This window comes from Lissotriton helveticus, chromosome 5_1 (genome assembly GCF_964261635.1).
Source record: "Lissotriton helveticus chromosome 5_1, aLisHel1.1, whole genome shotgun sequence".
NCBI classification, from domain to species: domain Eukaryota; kingdom Metazoa; phylum Chordata; class Amphibia; order Caudata; family Salamandridae; genus Lissotriton; species Lissotriton helveticus.
In genome coordinates, this window is record NC_136065.1 from 138,576,712 (window position 1) to 138,595,452 (window position 18,741).

Genomic DNA, 18,741 nt, shown 5'->3' on the forward strand with positions numbered 1-18,741 from the left:
ATTCCTTGCTTCTTAGTTAAACGTTGTTAAAGCCGCAATAGGCTCGCAAGCTCGATGCGCATGCGCATCGACAGGCGAGACCTAAAAAACAACTATCAGTTATGGGTACTACATCAAATTCATATCATCATTCATTTCGTGCGTATTAGCATACAATTGAGATAACAATACAAACAAATGAGTTGAAGTCCAGTGCAAAAATTATGTGAGTTAATTTCCTCTCTACACTGGCATATGAAGCATCTTTACATCCCTTCCGCGTGCTCTTTGAATGCATCCATTCTTGCCTCCACAACATTGATGTTGGTTTCATGGTATTGACTGCTTATTCTTCAGGCTTGCAGTGAGGTCTCCGGCGACCACCATGGGTTCAAGCTATTTATTGTTTATATATGCAAGCTCTTGTGAAATGGCCAGTGGTGTAACAAAACCTCAGCCCCTCCCATCTGCAAAATAAGGTGAGGGCCCCCCATTCCCTAACTACCTCGTTACTTCTGGGTGTTGTATTTGTTTGCAGTTGGCCAGCCTCAGGGGGCCCCTTTGAGGTGAACGTTGTGGGGGCTTCCCACATTGCGGGGGCTGCAGACGCATCTGTTACGCCCCTGGAGATGGCCTTTTCTCCTTTTTCCAGGTCACTGGGATCCAATCATCTCTACCTGTTCTTTCCATCCATATGGATCCTTCAGTGGGGTCTTTAGAAGTCCATCCCTACTGTATGTTTTTCAGAGGTATTTTTACCCATAAACCCGCCAACGACTCCAGTCTCCGCGTGACCTGCAGACTCTGCTGCTCTCTTTGGGATGTCTGGTGGCTAGTAAGGAATGCTGCAGACGCCTCCAACTCCTTGCCATGCATTGTCCCTCCTTGTTCTCCTTGTTCTCCTCGATTCTCCTTCTAGCCCTCTCTGACAGCGGCTCCTCTCCATCTCTTGGGCCTGGTTAGTCCTGGAAGGTGGGCTCATGGGAGGCCGAGGTCTTGCTACAAATGGCACATTTGCAGATTCTGTGTCACAAGCAAATTACTGTAGACCCAGTGCCACGTCTGCAGCTTGTTGCTGCTTCCCGGGGCACCATGCACAGAGGATGCTGTGGCAGGAAAAAAAGTAATTTGGGACTTTTCCCACCTTGATCCTTGCCCCTTCTCACCCATTATTTATTCAACTTTCATTGAATAATTCCATTCCTTTTCCCCTTAAAATATGCTTCTTTTTCGTTGCATGCTTTTCATTTATAAATATCTTACAATCAACGCGCTCTCTGTCCTGCTTAAAGAAAAATTCAAATTAGAAAAGGACTCTGTTCTGTGGGATGTGGATTGATGGTGAAGTTAGGGCATGACTTTGAGGCTTTTTTGAGGATTTGTGACAGATATCTGCCACCTCCTCCTTTGGAGTTCAGCCTGCTCTGTCATGTGTTACCTATTAGCCCACGTGGAGATGCCACAAAAGGCGAGTTTGTCTTTGTATGTGGGTCAAAGTCTGATGACGAAATTCAATTCCCTGTCTCCAAAAATTGATGCTGGTGCCCCACACCTGCAGCCACTGGCCTAATCTAACCAATGTCCAAGGCTAGGTTCCACCTTCATATCTGGGGGGCTCTACTCGCCCTTCCACAGGCTCCGCAAACCACAGTGATTCCTCTCCGCACCCTAATTGCAACTTTCCCCACAACATTTGACCACAGGCCTTGTCAGGTGGGTAGAGTCCCCCCATAGGGCTATCGAACCTCTCTCCCTAAATCTAAGGCCTCCTCCTATCAAGATCTACGAGGTCCCTTTATGAATATTCAAGGTCATTTTCGCTCTACAGATTCTCCCTTGTTCAGTTATTAGTAGAATAGTTCACTATTCTCAGCACCCTCTGGACCTCTGGGGTGGTATATTCTTTGATTCTATTCTGAATGTACATTGTTGTGCACTCCTTCAGTAAATCCCTTAAACTGGGAATTATCTGCTGTCTGTTGCTCAAACATTTATAGCGTGCTGGTCGGGGATGAGGTCTAAATGTTGAAGACAGCGTGTCACTCACGCACGCTAGAAGTGATACGTAAATCCCGAAGTGCATTGGGAACAGTGTTGTGAGAGTTATTTTTTATGTACTGCTCGAGCATCGCATGGATACGTCATTATTATTTAGTAAATTGTCATTGAAACTTAAGTATGTTATAGGAAACATATGTTAGTAGCGGAGAACATTCCGCACATAATGTTCGCAACAAAATACAAGGGAAATGTATGATACTTTATTGGTATAATTTGGTTGAAAATGTTCATTTTTTTAGACGTTGAACTTAATTTAGAAATTTAAAAGCAATTTGCACAGCTGTGCGGAAGGGGTCAAGTGCACTATTTCACTTGTAGTAACCCACATATGCTTTGATTCTGCCACGTCCCTGGTATGCCCTATGCTATGACGTACCTTTGGGTGGTACATTCTTTGATTCTGCCACACCCTCGGTATGACGTATGCTATGATGCAGGTTTAAACATTGCATCATGCGCTAGCCCGATTTCACTGGGGTGCCCCCAGTATGTTACCCCTTCTGAAAACACTGGCTTCTAGAGTGGAGTGGACTGCGGGGGCCCATACAGGACAGCAGAGTACAGTAACAAATTCATTTCCCCAATGGTCGCTAGAGCACATGGGTCACGCATCGGGCGTGTGAGTCATGCGCAGCGGAAGGAACAGCAGTGCTCCCAACTGAGAAGACTGAGATAAAAGAGAATAACTTCTGTTAATAGTTGGGAGTTGGGATGTGCCAAGCGCAGGCCGAGGGGCGGGCAGGTTCTCTTCCGGGAGAGACAGTGGAGCGGGATAGATAACAGAGAGATGAAACACTGCCACGAACTGGCAAGTGGCCACTACCACCGCGGCGCAGCGGCCTCTCCAGGGGTTACTCCAGGGATTGATTAACGCGAGAGCTTGGTATTGATCCGAGCAAAGCCAAGTGAAACCCCAGGCCTTGAAGTAGAGCCCTCTTGGCAGTGACGTCCTTCTGCCGCCGAGCGGGTCGATAGGGGGCCTCGTCCAGCTTTGTGTCCGAGGTTTGATGGGATTAAGTGTCTCTGGAGTAGTGTTAGGAGGCAACATCGACTAAGGCTCTTCACACAAGGTGTCCTTTTCAATCCTTCTCCAAGCTCCTTGTGCCAAGTTCCTGGCTCGCCTCACAGCGATGAACTCACCAAAGTGTGAACAAGATCACCATTTGCAGCTAGCACCCCCAGCTCCTTAAGGCCCTCACAGGTGATTTGCTGGATGCGCTTTACAAATCCTGATTGATTGAAAGCGTCAGGGGAAGCCAGTGGCGTAACTCAAACCATGGGGCCCCTGCAGAATGTGGTGAGGGTCTCCCATATCTCACAGATATTCATTGAACTTGAGCTGAATGAGGCCCCCTTGAAGGGTTGGGGCCCATTGGGGGGTTCCCCCCGCTCCGCAGGGGTTGCAAGGGCCAGGGGGGCCTTAGGCATGTGCAAGCTGTGCACCTGCACAGGGCCACCAAACCCCAGGGCCCCCCATGCCAATATATATTCTTAATATAATAATCCTCTGCGGATGGATACATATTTGCATGGCGGCCCCTGGCAGGGATTTGGCGGCCTCCGGCTCTGTTCCACTTCCAAACACCCTGACCCCCCCCTCTTCACTGGCCTCCCACTCTGTCCCGCCCGAACCCCCTCTTCCGGGGCCCCCTACCTACGCTCCCTGCCCAGGGCCTCCATGAAACCTATGGTTTTTTCAATGAATTTCTTAGGTTTTTTAAATGCTAATTTCTAACTATAACGTGCCTGAAACCTATGTTTTTTTTCAGTGAATATATATATATATATATATATTTGTGTGTGTATACATATATACATATATATATATATATATTCTTTGTCGTGCTGCACTGCATTGAGGATGCTAAAACCAGTGGCAACGTATATAGGTCCCAAAGCAAGACCAATTCACATTACAAATGCTTGTTTTTTTCAGGAGGTTAAGTATGTTGGTCTTCCTCCCAGCTTGGACGACTTTCCTGGCTGTTGTGTTCTTCATCTTTTGCAGGTGACCTATTTGTAAAGTGCAAACATATCACCCCTTAAGGGTTTCAAGGCACTGGGGGCCAACGAGGATATTGCCCAGAGCCACATGATGCTGAGCTGAGACGGCACCGGGGATCGAACCGTGAGCCCAACGCTCTGAATCAGAGACTCTGGTCGCTGAGCCACACCTCTCCCTCTGGTGCTGTCTATTTATTTATTTATTTGTGACATTTATAAAGCGCACTGTTACCAGCCGGTGTCCTGGCGCTGCTACACACACTATGATCTTGTTCGCATCAGCACCTATCTGTACTTCAGTTTTCCAGGTGTGGTTGTCTTAAGGTGAAGACTGCCTTCTTGAAATCAATGTGATGACTACTCCATCGTAAATTAGTAGCACTTAAGATGGTACAGGCCCCCCTATAAGTAGTAAATAAACAGCACACATCCACAAACCTGCTTGTATGAAACAATTAACAAACAAAAAAATCAGCCAGACAAATATTTAATAGAAATCATTTTTATAAAGTTCATTATAAAAATATAAATCCCATTATGAAAAAGAGTATAATTAACTTTTGCGGTCATAAATACACATGCAATTTCATATTTACAGCTTATATGACAAAAAGCACAATGTGGGTCTGTTTAGCGATACAAATTTACACCAATTTCTCACTCGATTATAGCATGTCGTTTGAACAATTCTGCCATAGTGAGATAACAATTAATGAATTTGAGAAGTTTTGGAAAGGGTCGAATTTTATGTGCTCAGGTAAATAAAATCTTATGCTCGAGGTTACTGTACAATAAAAATATAAAGAAGCATTTGCCTGAAATGTTTTGTGAACTCATAGGTTACAGTCTTCTGTGTCTTACCCTAGCTCAGCTATTTGGTTTCATGGTGTATGCTCCAAAAATGTATATGCTTGGGAAAAAGGTATATAAATTTGATAACTGAAGATCTTGGTTTTGTCATATCATAAAGAGAGAAAGAGGTTGATGGTCGTGTAATGTTTATTATTGGGACAATCAGTATATGAGGGTGTTGCCGTTGTTTATGTGGCATAATCGAATTTTGTTTTATATTTTTAAACCAAAATATGTATTCAAAACCTGGCGAAAGTTTTTGCATGATTGATAAGTTATCGACCAGTAGTAGAATACATAGCAGCTAACATTTTGACTATCCATTCTCTCATTAACTCTTTATATTATTCTCCTGTAATTGACGATGAACATATGGCAGACTTATCCAGTAGGAAGTCAGGCTTGCTGGTAGATACATGACGTGGAAAACAGCTCCAGGTAGTAGCCTCCAATCTATACTGCCCTTTATTGCCTGCTTAAGCAATCATCACCCACTACCCTTTCTCCATCCTTCAAGAGGGCAGTTGCTAGTCCCTTTCTCAAGAAACCTTCTTTGGACACCAAGACCCCAGCCAAAAGTGAGCACGCAAACTCTTCGAAACCACCATAATTAGTCAAATCTCTGCTTTCTAAAAACGGATAAATACAGAAAAAGTGAGCAAAAGATAAATATGAATAATTCTAAATGGTAGTAAAACTCCAGCAATGTGTCAGAACACATAGGCAAGTCCCACTGTAAAAGTCCTGTATCAATCCATAAGCCTGGTCTGAGCTTCAGGTGTCCGCCCCACTGGTGGCACAGGTTCTGTTTTCACTCCCATCTTGGGTGAGATGAGAGTTACCTAGGGTGTCAGTTGTGCCACTTCCCTCATTACACGGTACCCTTTGTCGTATCCACCAGGGTTTTAGATCTAAGCATCCGGGATCAAGGCTACGCGTCCAGGCTCAGACCTGTGGCAAATGTATTCCTTTGTAGCTGAAAGTGTACATTCAGTCACCTTGGCATGTCTTTATCATCTCAACCGATCGCTTCGAAGACCCCTATGGTAATCAGAAGCGGCATATTCACTAGCTTCTGATATACACTCCCCCTGCTGTGCCTTACCTCAATATTGTGGAAACGCACCATCGTTTTATGTGCATACTAGCACTTCAACCCTTACGCATCAGCCAGATCTGGACTGCACTGGTGGAATTCCACGCTTAGCCAGAAAAATCTTACTACACTGGCTTATTACATTAATATTGAAGGTTTATTAGATCATGGGTGTTCAGAAGCTAGTCTATCAGGCTGTTCATAGGACATCAAGGTGATCTCACGGCGAAATTGTAGACTGCCGGGTCTGGTGTCTCAGTGGACTAATGCATCCACTGCATTGGCCTGTGTTCAACCTCATGGTCACAGGTTCAAATCCTGGTGGGTCCACTCAGCCTTTCATCCATCTGAGGTTGATAATATGAGTGCCATTGAGTTGGGTAACAATAAACATCTGTTATTCAGCACCAAGATACCCCGTTAGGGGTGAACGTGCATTTTACAAATACACGTTTTGTTTATGTTCTGAAAGAGGAGACTAAAGGCCTGGCTTAGAGTTTGGTCCATAGTACATGACATCTTCCAAAAAGTGGTCATGTCCTGTCCACCCTATTTAGTCTTCATAGACATCTATACTCTAACTTTGATGGACAGGACATCTACTTTTAGGAGGATGTCTGTCATTCACCAAGCTCTAAATCAAGCCCTTAGTTTTAATCTTTGGGTCTCCATTTACACTGTGTGATCGCTGGGTTCTTACATTTCTTAGTGTCCTAGTGCTCGTGGTTGGCAAAATTTGGAGAGCTAAAAAAAAATTTACCTAATATTTTTACATGTTTTTTTTGTGTGTTCATGTTTTCATTTTAATATGTTTTCCTTTGCGTGATTTAGTTGCACACCATCTCCTTTTTTGGTTTCAGATCTGTTGCCCTTACTTGAATAACCACAGAGTTCTATTTTTAGCTCTTACCCTTCGTTTTCTTCTTTTCTTTTCTTGTTATCAGTCGTTTTCTTTTTTATAGTCTATTTCTGTTTCCTACTTTTTTTCTACAAAATAGCTAAACCCGACTCCCTGATTTTTCTGCCTTCATTTTCCTCATCTTTTTTTCCTTCTCCCTTCCTATGTATCCTATTTCTTGAATTCTGAAAACGTTTGAGTATTTCAAGGTTATTTTTTGGAATTGCCATTTCCAGTGTGCCGAATTTCTAGCTGACAATTTCTCAGTGTTGATTCAATACGGTAATAAACACCCAGAACAGCGAATTTCCATTAGGACACGTTGGATAGGTTAGAAGCAAGCAGGGCTCGACTTGTCCCACAGATACAGGTGAGATGTGCTGGGCAGGTGAGGAAGGGAGGGTCCTTTCAGGACTGGATAGACCGGAGAATCCACAGCCTCTTCAGCTGAAGCTGCACCGAGGGAGCCGCATCATTTCATTCCAGGCAATCACTTCATTTACAGCTGCAGAGGAATACTGCTCCTGGGTGCTGTGCCAGGCCTGAGTCACTGCAACACTTGCTGCAGAGGCTTCTCTGTCGCTTTGGCTAATGTAATTGGAAAACTGTCATGTCAAATGAAGAGGTTGTTGTGGTGTTTTTAAACTTAATTCTGGCCGGACATATGACATTACAACGCATGCTTTTACAACGCATGCCATTACGACGCAGGTTTTACAACGCAAGTCATTACAACGACTTGCGTTGGGGAGCGCTGGATAGTGAATAGTTTAATTTACTATTCCAACTCCAGTCCCCGTGGACACTAGGGAAGGTGTTGGATAGTAATTAAACTATTCCCTATCCTAGAGCGGCCCTCCAGCGCAATTCGTTGTAATGACTTGCGTTGTAAAAGTTGCGTCGTTATGGTAGTGCATTGTAAAAGTTGCGTTGTAAAGAATGTTTCCCATTCTGGCCATCTTCCCCAAACCATTCTGGACAGGTGCTGACATTCCAAATGCACTTGCCTGCTTAGGCTCAGATTACCCGCGAGGGAAAGAGTGGATGTGAATTACTTGGGTGAGCCGATGAGTGAGTAGGTGAAGGTAGGGTGGCCAGATGGATCCATCCCGTGGGTAATTTGTAAAAATAATAAGTGCCCAGGCTCTCTGCAGGAGACAGCTTGCACCAGCCCATTTCTCCTGTTAGCGCTGCCTAAAACATAACCAACCACTAACCATGAAAGTGGGGCAAGGATGTGGCTAATGGCCAGAGCTGTTGACGTCTGAGCTGGGCACCCAGGTTCGAGTCTCGGCATCAGCTCAATATCCTGTGGTTCTGGTGCTTGCGAAAAGTGCTGGTGTTGATGATTAGATGCAGGTGCTGAGCACCGGAAACCACTGGCTCAAATTAAGCACTGGATCCACCACACTGCCATGCAATTTAGGCAGTCATCATCTTTGCAGTCATTGCCATCAAGTGTGTTAGTTTAACGACTCAGCTTGGCAAGGTTGGCACTTCCATAAGTAGGGTAAGGCAAGAGCCATATAGCGGCATCTAGGGTGGCGCCATATTATTACAAAGGCCCTAAAAACTGCCTTCTTTCAGCCCGTGGCGCGCGCCAGAAGACAAGTTTCTGTTATGCTGGGAGCCCTGAAAATCCTCATAGCCTTCCGGCACACGAAGGAGACCTAAACTTCACGTATGAGGATGGTCTGTCTGCTTTGTTACATGAAAGCCAGGACTGGAAGCAAGGATTTCCAGTGGAATGGAGTAATGGAAGTAAGTGATCCTTGTGCTACTGAAGGAGAATTATTCTTTAGTTATAATTAATAATGATCAACACCATATGAGCAATTGCGGTGCTAGAGTAGAACAGGTCTCAAAGAACACATTGCTAATCATTTCTACAATGAACACACGTGCACACATACGTGTGATGGAGAGCACACAAGAAGGTCCTGCTCAGCAGGGACAAATGCACTACAAACACAAATCATTGCTAATATCTCTCAAGTGCTCAAACAGTGCAAACAAATTTAGCAGATCAATTAAAATGAATTTTTCAAACATACAAACATATATTTTCTTTTTGGTAAATTGCAGCATTTATAGCCCATCAAACCACAGCACCATGCAAGAATGTGGGAAACATAAAAGAAAAACTCTTGTAGGAGTAAAATTGAAAGACTGTCACGTCACCTGATCCGCCTGATTATTCATACATTAGGTTCACAGTTTTCCGATTTTACTGATTTGTTACAGATAAATGCAGACAGAAAACCATCTATTTTTCTTTCCCTATTTTTTTAAATGTGGAAAAATATGGAAGATAGATCCTGTATTGAGTGATCTTCGAGGGTATCAGTTATGACTGCCAGACCAATAGCTGTATAGACCTGCACGCTGGACGATACAGAAATAGGACATGTTTTTCTAATAAAACTTTAAACAGTTGCAGATGTGCATTGTTCAAAATGTTAATGTTATGTGAGTGTTTTGCACATAAGTGATGATGTGTTCTATATGTCTTCTTATAGCACTAAAGCCCATGAGGCATCCAAGTGCAAGTTTACCTTGATCGGATGTGCTAGTTGGTTGGATCATATAAAGCTTGGCATAGTGACAAGGCATCGCCCCTGAATCACACCTGCTCAACAAATCAACAGTGTGAAGCCTCCCCTTTTGAGGGTGCTGCCAGGGTGGATTTGCTTAAATGGATAAATTGTCAACTGCAGAACAAAAAGGACCAGGTAATAATTCCAGCCTCTCCACTTGATCAAATTGCGAGATCTTGCGGCAACAAATTTCCTCTAATTGGAACATATTTGGGGCACAGGTAAACTTCCAGTATAAGGATATCTACATTTTCAATAAAAGTGCTGATTTCAAGTGCGAATGCCATTCAGTTTGCTCTTTGGAAGCGCGGGTCACCAAGCTCTTGATGGAATTCTTCCTTTCAAGCTGACATTTCCCAAATGTTCCCTGAAGGTATCCCTGTGGTCCTGGCAGAACGAGGACTTCACTGGTGAGTTCTTCTGGTGCAGATAGTCTTAAGAACCCCAATGGTGTCCCGCAGCAGACAGTCCAAGATATCGGCACTCAGTTTAATCTTCACCGACAGCTCATCCTCCGTGTAGTCAGTCCACTGCTGTTCCTCTCGGTGGAGCTCCTGGATCTAAAAAGACAAGCAGAGATTCACAATAGGAACTCTTGCAACTAATCTAAAACATGGAGCATTCAGAAGTGCTCAGACCAATCACAACGCTGCATTGCAGCGTTGTGATTGGCTTAGTGGAGCCTGGGTGCTTCCTGTTTGAGCAGAAGCCAGGAAGAGCATAGAAGAGAGGCGGCGGGCGGCCAGCCAGCCGGCCGGCAGGTAAGTGATTTTTTATTTATCTTTCAACAAGGACTAGTAACTACAACTCTTGTTATGAGTTCTTATGAGTCATCAGCCTATTATTGCAAGAGTGCCTTATTAACAGCCATTATTGGTTGTAGGGCTAAAAAAGAAACCTCAGTTCTCATTTGTTCAGTTTTATTCTTTTACATTTAAGAAATATGTTTAAAAAACATTTTTATGTGTTACTATGAATCTCAGACCTGAGATCCAGCTGCTGTCCAGATTATCAAAAGTGAATATATTTTCCTCTTTTTGGTTTTAATGCAGGAACATGATAATATGAAGCACAGAAAAGGAGTGTAAGGACAAGATGACTCAAGTTTATGAGATAAACCACAAACATCAAAAAGTTGGAGTAACAGCAAACATTGTCTAGGGGCAAATGCATAGGGAATCCAAAGGTCCACCACCCTGATCCCTCCCTCTCGACCAGATGCCTAAGGCCAGAAGTCCACAATGCACTATTGCTCTGTCTTGTCAGATTTTAACATTTTAGGCAAGAGTATTCCATTGATAAATCATCTCCCTTGTTTACTGTAATCCTGTCTCCTCCTTTCCTCCCTCCTGGCCTCTCTTTTCCATCTGTCCTGCATGCCAACAACCTAAACTTGGCCAGACTTTCTCGAGGTTTTTTCCCCAAACAACTGCACCATCCACTGGCTGACAGCTGCTTAAGAGAGCACTGTTTTACATTCTATGCAGAATTTGTCTATCTACAGTCACACATGCTGCGAAAGTAAAATGTTACTTACCATAGAAGCATCTGTTAGTACCGTGCAGTGCTGTAGATTCACATGCGTCCACCCGCCTGCCCGGGAATCAGTGTTTGCTGCAGATATTCTTCTTTTTTCATCTACATATCTAAACTGATATGTACAAACTTAGGCATGGTCACAAAAGCTGTCCTAAATACGGCTCCATCACTACTCCCACCCGCTGTGGGAAAAACAATCTAACAGTTGAGCTTGTGCCCATAAGCATTGCCAGCTAAGGGAGGAGTCGCCATACCTCATGATTTGAAAGCCTTCTTCAAAGAAAAACAAGTTGCAAATTTCTGAGCCCAACACTAGATGGCAGGATTATTTCAGAGCATGTGAATCTACAGCATCTCTTACCCATATTGATGTAAATATTGAAAAGTGGTGAAGAATTCAGAATATTGCTTCACAATGGAACATGCATACAGACTGGTCCATGTAAGTTGACAATGGCCATGACTACAATATTACTGAAATGACCAAGCCATACCAGAAGAATGTCAACCCGATCTCTTCTTAAACTTCCAACCTTCAGTAGCTTGTGGAGTTTTCTTTTAATTTCTAGGTCATTCTGTTCTAGATTCAGGATCCGAAGAATCTCTGCCTGTATAGAAGACTAAAGAAAGGACATTAATGAATTTCTTGCACAATAGAACAAGGTCTTACCTTTCTATATTACTGGCATCAACTAGGCTTATGCTGGAGTTTGATACATGGTAACACTGTCTGTTTGTGTGTGGCTAGGAACAGAAATAGGCCAATAAAGACAACAGGGACTTTGGTGGACTTTGGTTTGATTAAATTACAAATGCCACACTGGAGACATTACTTTAAGTGAAGGGATTTGATATATTGAACACAGGGGTGAATGCAGATGGGAAAAAATGCATGAGAAAACATACAAACGGCAGCCAAGAAAAGTGTGTGTGTCTCTATAAATTATGTCACAAATAAGCATAGAGTATCGTTGGTAGGTCATTAATCTCATTTGGACTCTTAGGGGCCGATTACGATGCGGTTTGGAAGGCTTCCTAACAGCATTTGCCTTGTCCGAATAGATCCAGAACGTGTCTTTCTGACTGAATCGGAAAGGTTTCTGACCGACCGATTACGATGCCAGTTAGGCGTTAGGAATATCCTAATCGGAACCCGACGGCATTCGGGATGACCAAGCCTTATGGAGCAGACTTGTACGTCTCTAAGGGCGGGCTTCCGAACGACCATTATGATGCTGGTTTCGGACAGCCTTTCCGAATCATGCTGTCTGACTCGAATCACCAGTCGGAATCAGACTTCACCCGGAGCCTTCCCAATTGGGCCAGCGGGGGGATCCATGGTTCCTCTCATACCAACCATGCACAGTATGGCAGGCACCAGGGGGTGCCCTCCATAGGGTGCCTGATTTTCCCCAGCCACCCCTTTCTTTAATCGGAGCCTATGCATTCGGTCGGAACATAGGCTCCCATTGAAGTCAGTGGGAGTCTGACTGAATCATATCTGGAAGCATCCGGATTCATCGTTATTGGTCAGTCAGACTCTCCCGATCTTAGTAGTAGGAAAGCATTCCCAAACCGATTCGGTTGGAATGATTTCCGAACCACATCGGGCCATTAATGTATTCCTTCACTGCCGCAGGAGCAAGGTAACATATATAGGGTCACCTTCCCTATAATGTGTATGTATGAATGTAGAGTACAAAACTGTTGCTCCAAGTGCAATGTTCTGCAGAGTCCAGAGCTAGCCATGAATAGTAGTCTCATACGAAAGCCACAGAGCATGTCTCCTTCAGGATGGAAGGACTAGGTAAGCTAAGCAGTTGCACTTAAGATAGATGCGAGGATGATTGACACAAAGCCCTGGGATATGGCTGCTGAACTTTACAGAAAATTCTGCGAACCCCGGAAGTTTGTAAATCTGTTCACATGTTAGAGAGTAAACCAACAGGTGCAGATTTATAAATGTGTTGGTGAATTGGCCCTTTGTTTAAAATGCAATATACCACAACCTCTCCGCCAGCTACCTCTTGTACTATAAAACTCACTGATTTTCTTCATCCACCACTACCCCATCAGCCTAATTTTAACATTAAACATACAATCTTCTCATTTTGACTGCTACCGCATCACTAAGGCTTCACACTAGCCATATACCTTACCAATAATATTTATTTAAACTAAAGTTAGGTAAGTTAAATAATGCACCCATACCATATTGATCCCAATTAATATTCTTGTAACTGTCCAATCTGTTGTATTTAATAATAAGCAGTTTATTTACATGAAATTCATTTCAAGGTAATTATCTTGCCTTTAACCATAACTCTATCTTTTACCAGTACAAAGGGTATAACTATTTTTAAAGTAATAAAATCAATGTAAGCCTACTTACATTTAGAAAAGGAATCCCCATTCCAAATCTAATGCACTATGTTAATCCTAACTAATACATATATTATTTTTTCAAATTAAATTAAATCATAAAATATAGCACTATAATTGTAATTCTAAGCTTAACACACGCGGAATTAACTTGTTTTATAATGTAAAAGGTGCTAAAACATAACATTACTATAAATAATGCTCAAACCTTGATTAAATTTCATTTGATATTAATTTCATTATGGTAAATTGTTAATAAGCAATGATACCCTTAATCACAATGTAAATGCCAACATTAAACCAATGACAATTGTTATATTATATTGCTAAATATTGCATTTCATTGACATATTTAAATGATATTTAACAGCAAAATGTTAGCCCATTGTAGTGTCAAAAGCACACACTGGAATGGCAAACAAGGCAATGGCCTTGTAGAGGTACTTTTGAATGGGTAATAGTCATTATAGCTATTTTCAGAAAAGCACCAGTCTGTGCCAATTTTAGACCATTAATACTTGTATTCTACTGTTTACTGTAGACAACAGTGCCCTTTGCTGAGCTTCTTTGATTGGAGACATCTTTGAAATGGGAGCATACATTTGTGTATATCAGATTCCTGGTGCAATGTTTATGAGGATTTACAAATATTTTAGCGTATCCTAAATTCTGGCACAGCCTCTCTAAGAGTGGATCTTTTCGGTTGAGGAAAAAAGCTGGATGTTCTTATGGCGCAGACACTACTGTACCTTGATTTCATTCAAATCTGGTTTCCCATGTATATGCTTGTAGGCCTTAGAGACTGCCTTCTCTTTTTCCCATGGATGAATCATAGTATCTTTTATAAATGGACATTTGGCTTCTAGGACCTCCTGCGCCAAATCGAATATCACCTGAAGAAGAGAAAGACAAACTCACACCACTTCTGATAGTAGGATACCTTCCATTACCACTCATATTGATCAGCATATTAATCAGGAAACATATAACAATGTAACTATTCATGAGCCTCTTTCATCCATGTAAGAATGATTCTAACTCTGATTATGCTGTATGTTTTCGTACTGTTATCTGATCAGTGTATGTGGTGCTGCTTGCTTCTACTTCCCCCCCCATGTTTTTGTATTTCAGGAAATACTAAGAGAAAAGGAAACCTGTCTAATTCCAGCATCACGCAACTATCTTCAACCATAACAAAAGCTATGCTGATTGCTCTTGATACCTTTCTGCTTTATACATCCCCTTACAGAACAGCCATATTTCTTTCAGAAAAACTGTAATGTTGTGGACCCCATAGACTGGAAGCCCAATTTGCATTGTTTTCGTTCTGCAGAAACAAACTCCCAAACCCAGGGTTTAATTTTGCTGCACAAAAACATAAATAGCCAATTTTTCCTTGTGTTTGGGGGCAGTGATGGGTTTCTCAGTCTGGGTCTGCCTGCAAAGTAAATCTGTATCAGGAAGATCCATAACTAGGGCAGGTTTTCTGGCACAGTAAAGGCAGCAGCCATCAGGCGGATGGGCTGCTGTCAATGATTGAGAACCTGCTATATTGGAGGAATCTCTAATGACAGTCAGTCAACAATTCTCCAACCGCTAAATGAAGCAGAGGACTACAGCTTTGGCAAACTCGAAGTTTCACTAAGTGCCTCAACTTCTCTGAGCTTACCACCTGTTGGAAACCTGCCGGGCCTGCTCTGAAATATTCAGAAACACAGTAGTTGTATTCCTATTTGCAACAAAACGGTCTGGGCTCAAATACAGTACCTGATTATACATTCTCTTGCTCTCTGCACTCAGATTGTCCTCTTTTAATGTCTCACAGTCAAACGCTTCTGTTGTAGCAGGCCCGTAAGGAAGAGATGAGTGACCCCACTTCACCCATAGTTCATCCACCACATGGGTAACCAGTACATTTACATAGGCGGCATTGTGTGGCACTAATGGAGGAAGCTCCTTTGGTCTTTTCCACTGCGATGTACACCAGCGGTCCAACACATACACATCCAGGTTTGGTACCCGGGGCTCTTCAGTAGTCTGGGCAACAGATTGGTCAAGATAGTCAGGGCCTCCGAAAACACCAGCATCGAGAACCTTCTTGAGGAGCTAAAGTAAAAAATTGAAAAGGCGGTTTTAGCATGATTTTACACCGTATGTCATCTGCAGTTTCAGTAAAGATGATATCATTAGAATTAATAAATATGAGTGATAAAAATGCCACAATTTGAATTTCAAGATTAATTAGATTCATGATGTTGAGAAGTTATGGGCTGAATATTTTTTTAATTTTCCCATTATCACTTTATGTATTTAATGATGGATTAATCCATAAGATCGAGTTGGGCCTTCAGCCAAAGGGCACATTATTTACTAGGAAGGTGCCCTTCTAAAATTGACTATCCTCCAGAACTGTGCTTCTCTATCTACAGTCAATGTGCCTTCTTTAAATACTTTGAACAAATGTTGAGAAGCATCCTGGGTGACACCCTCTTGATAAAGGCTTACATACTGCAGTTGTATGCCAGATATAAAGTGAAAGTTGTGCAGGGGCAAAGGTCACTTGCATTCCTCAGAATTGTTTCACCCCCTGGAAATATACATTTTTAAACATCTGATAAGGGTCAGAGATAAACCCGGGAAAGCAAGTAACAATTGCTGTGAGAGTTGAAATGCTAGACTTAGAATATTGATACTCAATTTGCTGTTATGATTGGCAGATTAATTTAAAAACAGCCGCAATTCTCAAAATATGCTATGTTACCATCACATCTTGGGGATATTGTATTGCAACCTATGTGAGATGGCCTTGTGGGAAGAGGACACAGTGTAATATGGGGGTAGGTTTAGAGAGCTACACTCCCTATCTTTGTCTGTCTTATCTTCTCTTTTTACCATGCTCTCCCATAGTCTTTCCCGCTCAAGAAAATAACATAAAACTAGGGAGAACTGAAAGGCATACTAAAACGTCCAGAAAGAAAATTGTTCAATCATTAGGAACGGGTAGAGTGAAAGAAACAACCAAAAAGTAACAAAAGGAATAATTGTAGAAATGGGTAGAAATACAAAGGAAACACAAAGATATTCAGCACAAGCACTTAAAAAACTCGAAATAAGGAAACACATGAGATACCAATAACTTCTTTAAAATTATTTAAATCAATGAAAAATCTAGACTATTTTCTTACTCAACATTTAGATACATAGGGGCAGATTTACTACTTCTGGCGCATTTCTGCTAATCAGCAGGGATGCGCCAGAAGAGTTGCGATGCATCTGCCCACCGGTGCGCCACCACTGATGCGCCACATTTACAATGCGGCGCACCGAGGCGCAAGGATGGGCAGATGTGTGTCGCATCCCCCGCGGAAAGGCGGCACATTGCTGGAGTTGCATCGCAAGTGCGACGCAGCTCCAGCAAGGCTTGGGGTGCCCCATCCCTAACATGCTGCGTAAATCCTTACGCCTGCTTCAAGCAGGCGCAGGGTTTTGACGCAGGCTGGCCGGAAAAGTGACTGAGTGAAATCTTGTAGATTTCACTCAGCCACTTTTCGGAGGCGTTCCTGCATGCCTCCCCACTGTGCAGGAATGCCCACATGTGGCGGAGGGCTTTACAACATGACGCATCTCCCTAGAATGCGTCATGTTGTAAATAGCCCGCAGCATGGCGCGGGCTTTGCGCCGCCGCTGCGTCACACAAGTGACACAACGGTGGCGCTAATCTGGCATAAAGGACTTGTAAATTTGCCCCAGAGTAAGAGCCTTTTTTGATATATTAACTTATTTTAGGAAAATTCACTTGCATCCATTTCGGAAATGAATGGATACATTTAATAGGGTTCCTGGCAGGGACATTGCTAGCCGATCAGAATGGAATCATTTATGAATTCTGAAACAACGTTCTGATGGATACAATTTCTGGGTATGGTTGGGGGATAATTATCATTGTTTTGGGTGCCCTCGCCACAAGTTGTAGTGGGTAATGACTGAAAATTTTCATACTTAGCATAAAGGAAATCTTCAAATTCTTTCATGCATAGTGAAGAACACTGAACCTGTTAGATATGGAAGAAAATGTAGCACTTTGCAAGCACTTTTATATTCTCATTTAACACTGGTTTAAAATGTCAATTTCAACCGTTGTAGGGTAACTCAAGTAGCCAGGGGTATACAATGATGTGTGTGGCACATGCACAAGCTACATATTGTACTGTGAGCTTGAATCTTCCTGTGATGCTCTGAAACGTACTTCATAGACAGATGACTTTCTGCCATTGTCACATGGAGCAACATACATATATGAAGGCAGTGTTTAACAGTCAATTTTGACTCTGAATGTCATAGCAGTTATGAGACAAGCCTAGCATGTTAGGCCTTTGTTATAATTTGTTTTACATTTCAGACAAAAACATTGTAGAACATGATATCCATGAACATGATGCTATTGGCCTTAAGTAGAGAAAATAAAATCACATTTTGAGAACTCTCCTTTTCAACTGAAAGGATACATTATACCTTCTTCATTAGATGGAATCTGTAAAATACTTTAGTGTCGCATTTATGCTTTCCATCTACATTGTAGCACTCTCCATACCTTTTCAAGATATACCAAATGCAGAATGACGTATTTTTACATAATCAGAAAAAAATATATTAATTCTTTACCAAACTCCCAATTTGTATTCTGTTCAACTGTCTGACTGGAAATTGCTAGAAAGTGTAAAATGTATTCTGATTTTAACAATGGTACAAAGAATATATATTTTTTATTTTATAGATGTATTATTTAAATACAATAAAATAAAAAATATTTATTGGTATTATGCATTGTGTACAAAGTAATGAAAAAATAAGGATACCCTAAATGCGAACCCTCTCAGAGACTCCAATAATTCATATATGACCATCATTTTTGATGTTAAGAATGGGAAACCGTTATTTACATGTAACAAACAGTTTACAGCTTGTACTGCTGTAGATTGATATGCTGTACACACTACTGCTTGCTGGTGTTGTGTTTGGACAAATCTAATTCCCAATCCAAAGTTAGCACTTATTAAATGTAATAAGTTAACCCAATGTTCATCAAAGGACAAGATAGGCCTTGCAACAGTGAAAACGACTTTAGGAGTGTTTCACAGCTAGGACATGTACTCATTAAACCGACATGTCCTACTTTTTTTAATGTAAAGCACACTGTTCTGTGAGCACTCAGAGCCTACATTAGGGATGACTTATCCATACTAATATAATAAAGAGAGAGCCCAAACCTTTGAGGCGGGTAATCTCAGGAACCACAGCACCAATCACAACACCCAATACAGCATTGGAAAGGG

The 18,741-nt window shown here is 42.2% G+C and overlaps 1 protein-coding gene and 1 long non-coding RNA gene across 2 annotated transcripts in view; both read right to left on the reverse strand.

Annotated features, from left to right (window-relative positions):
* Positions 1 to 4,530: 4,530 nt before the first annotated feature.
* Positions 4,531 to 9,465, reverse strand: LOC144754267 (uncharacterized). The gene is made up of 4 exons (XR_013594686.1): positions 7,565 to 9,465; positions 6,713 to 7,478; positions 5,659 to 6,187; positions 4,531 to 5,525 (listed from the first exon to the last, which is right to left on the reverse strand). It is a non-coding gene; the product is annotated as an uncharacterized LOC144754267 (long non-coding RNA).
* Positions 9,466 to 9,513: 48 nt separating this feature from the next.
* The window catches only part of CCDC187 (coiled-coil domain containing 187), a 282,400-nt gene continuing 273,172 nt past the window's right edge, over positions 9,514 to 18,741 (reverse strand). The window contains exons 29-31 of the mRNA XM_078640350.1: positions 15,176 to 15,514; positions 11,521 to 11,646; positions 9,514 to 10,047 (exon numbers count right to left, since the gene is read on the reverse strand). Coding sequence (XP_078496476.1) covers positions 9,892 to 10,047; positions 11,521 to 11,646; positions 15,176 to 15,514 — 621 coding nt within the window. The 3' untranslated portion in view covers positions 9,514 to 9,891. The remainder of the gene's footprint in view (positions 10,048 to 11,520; positions 11,647 to 15,175; positions 15,515 to 18,741) is intronic.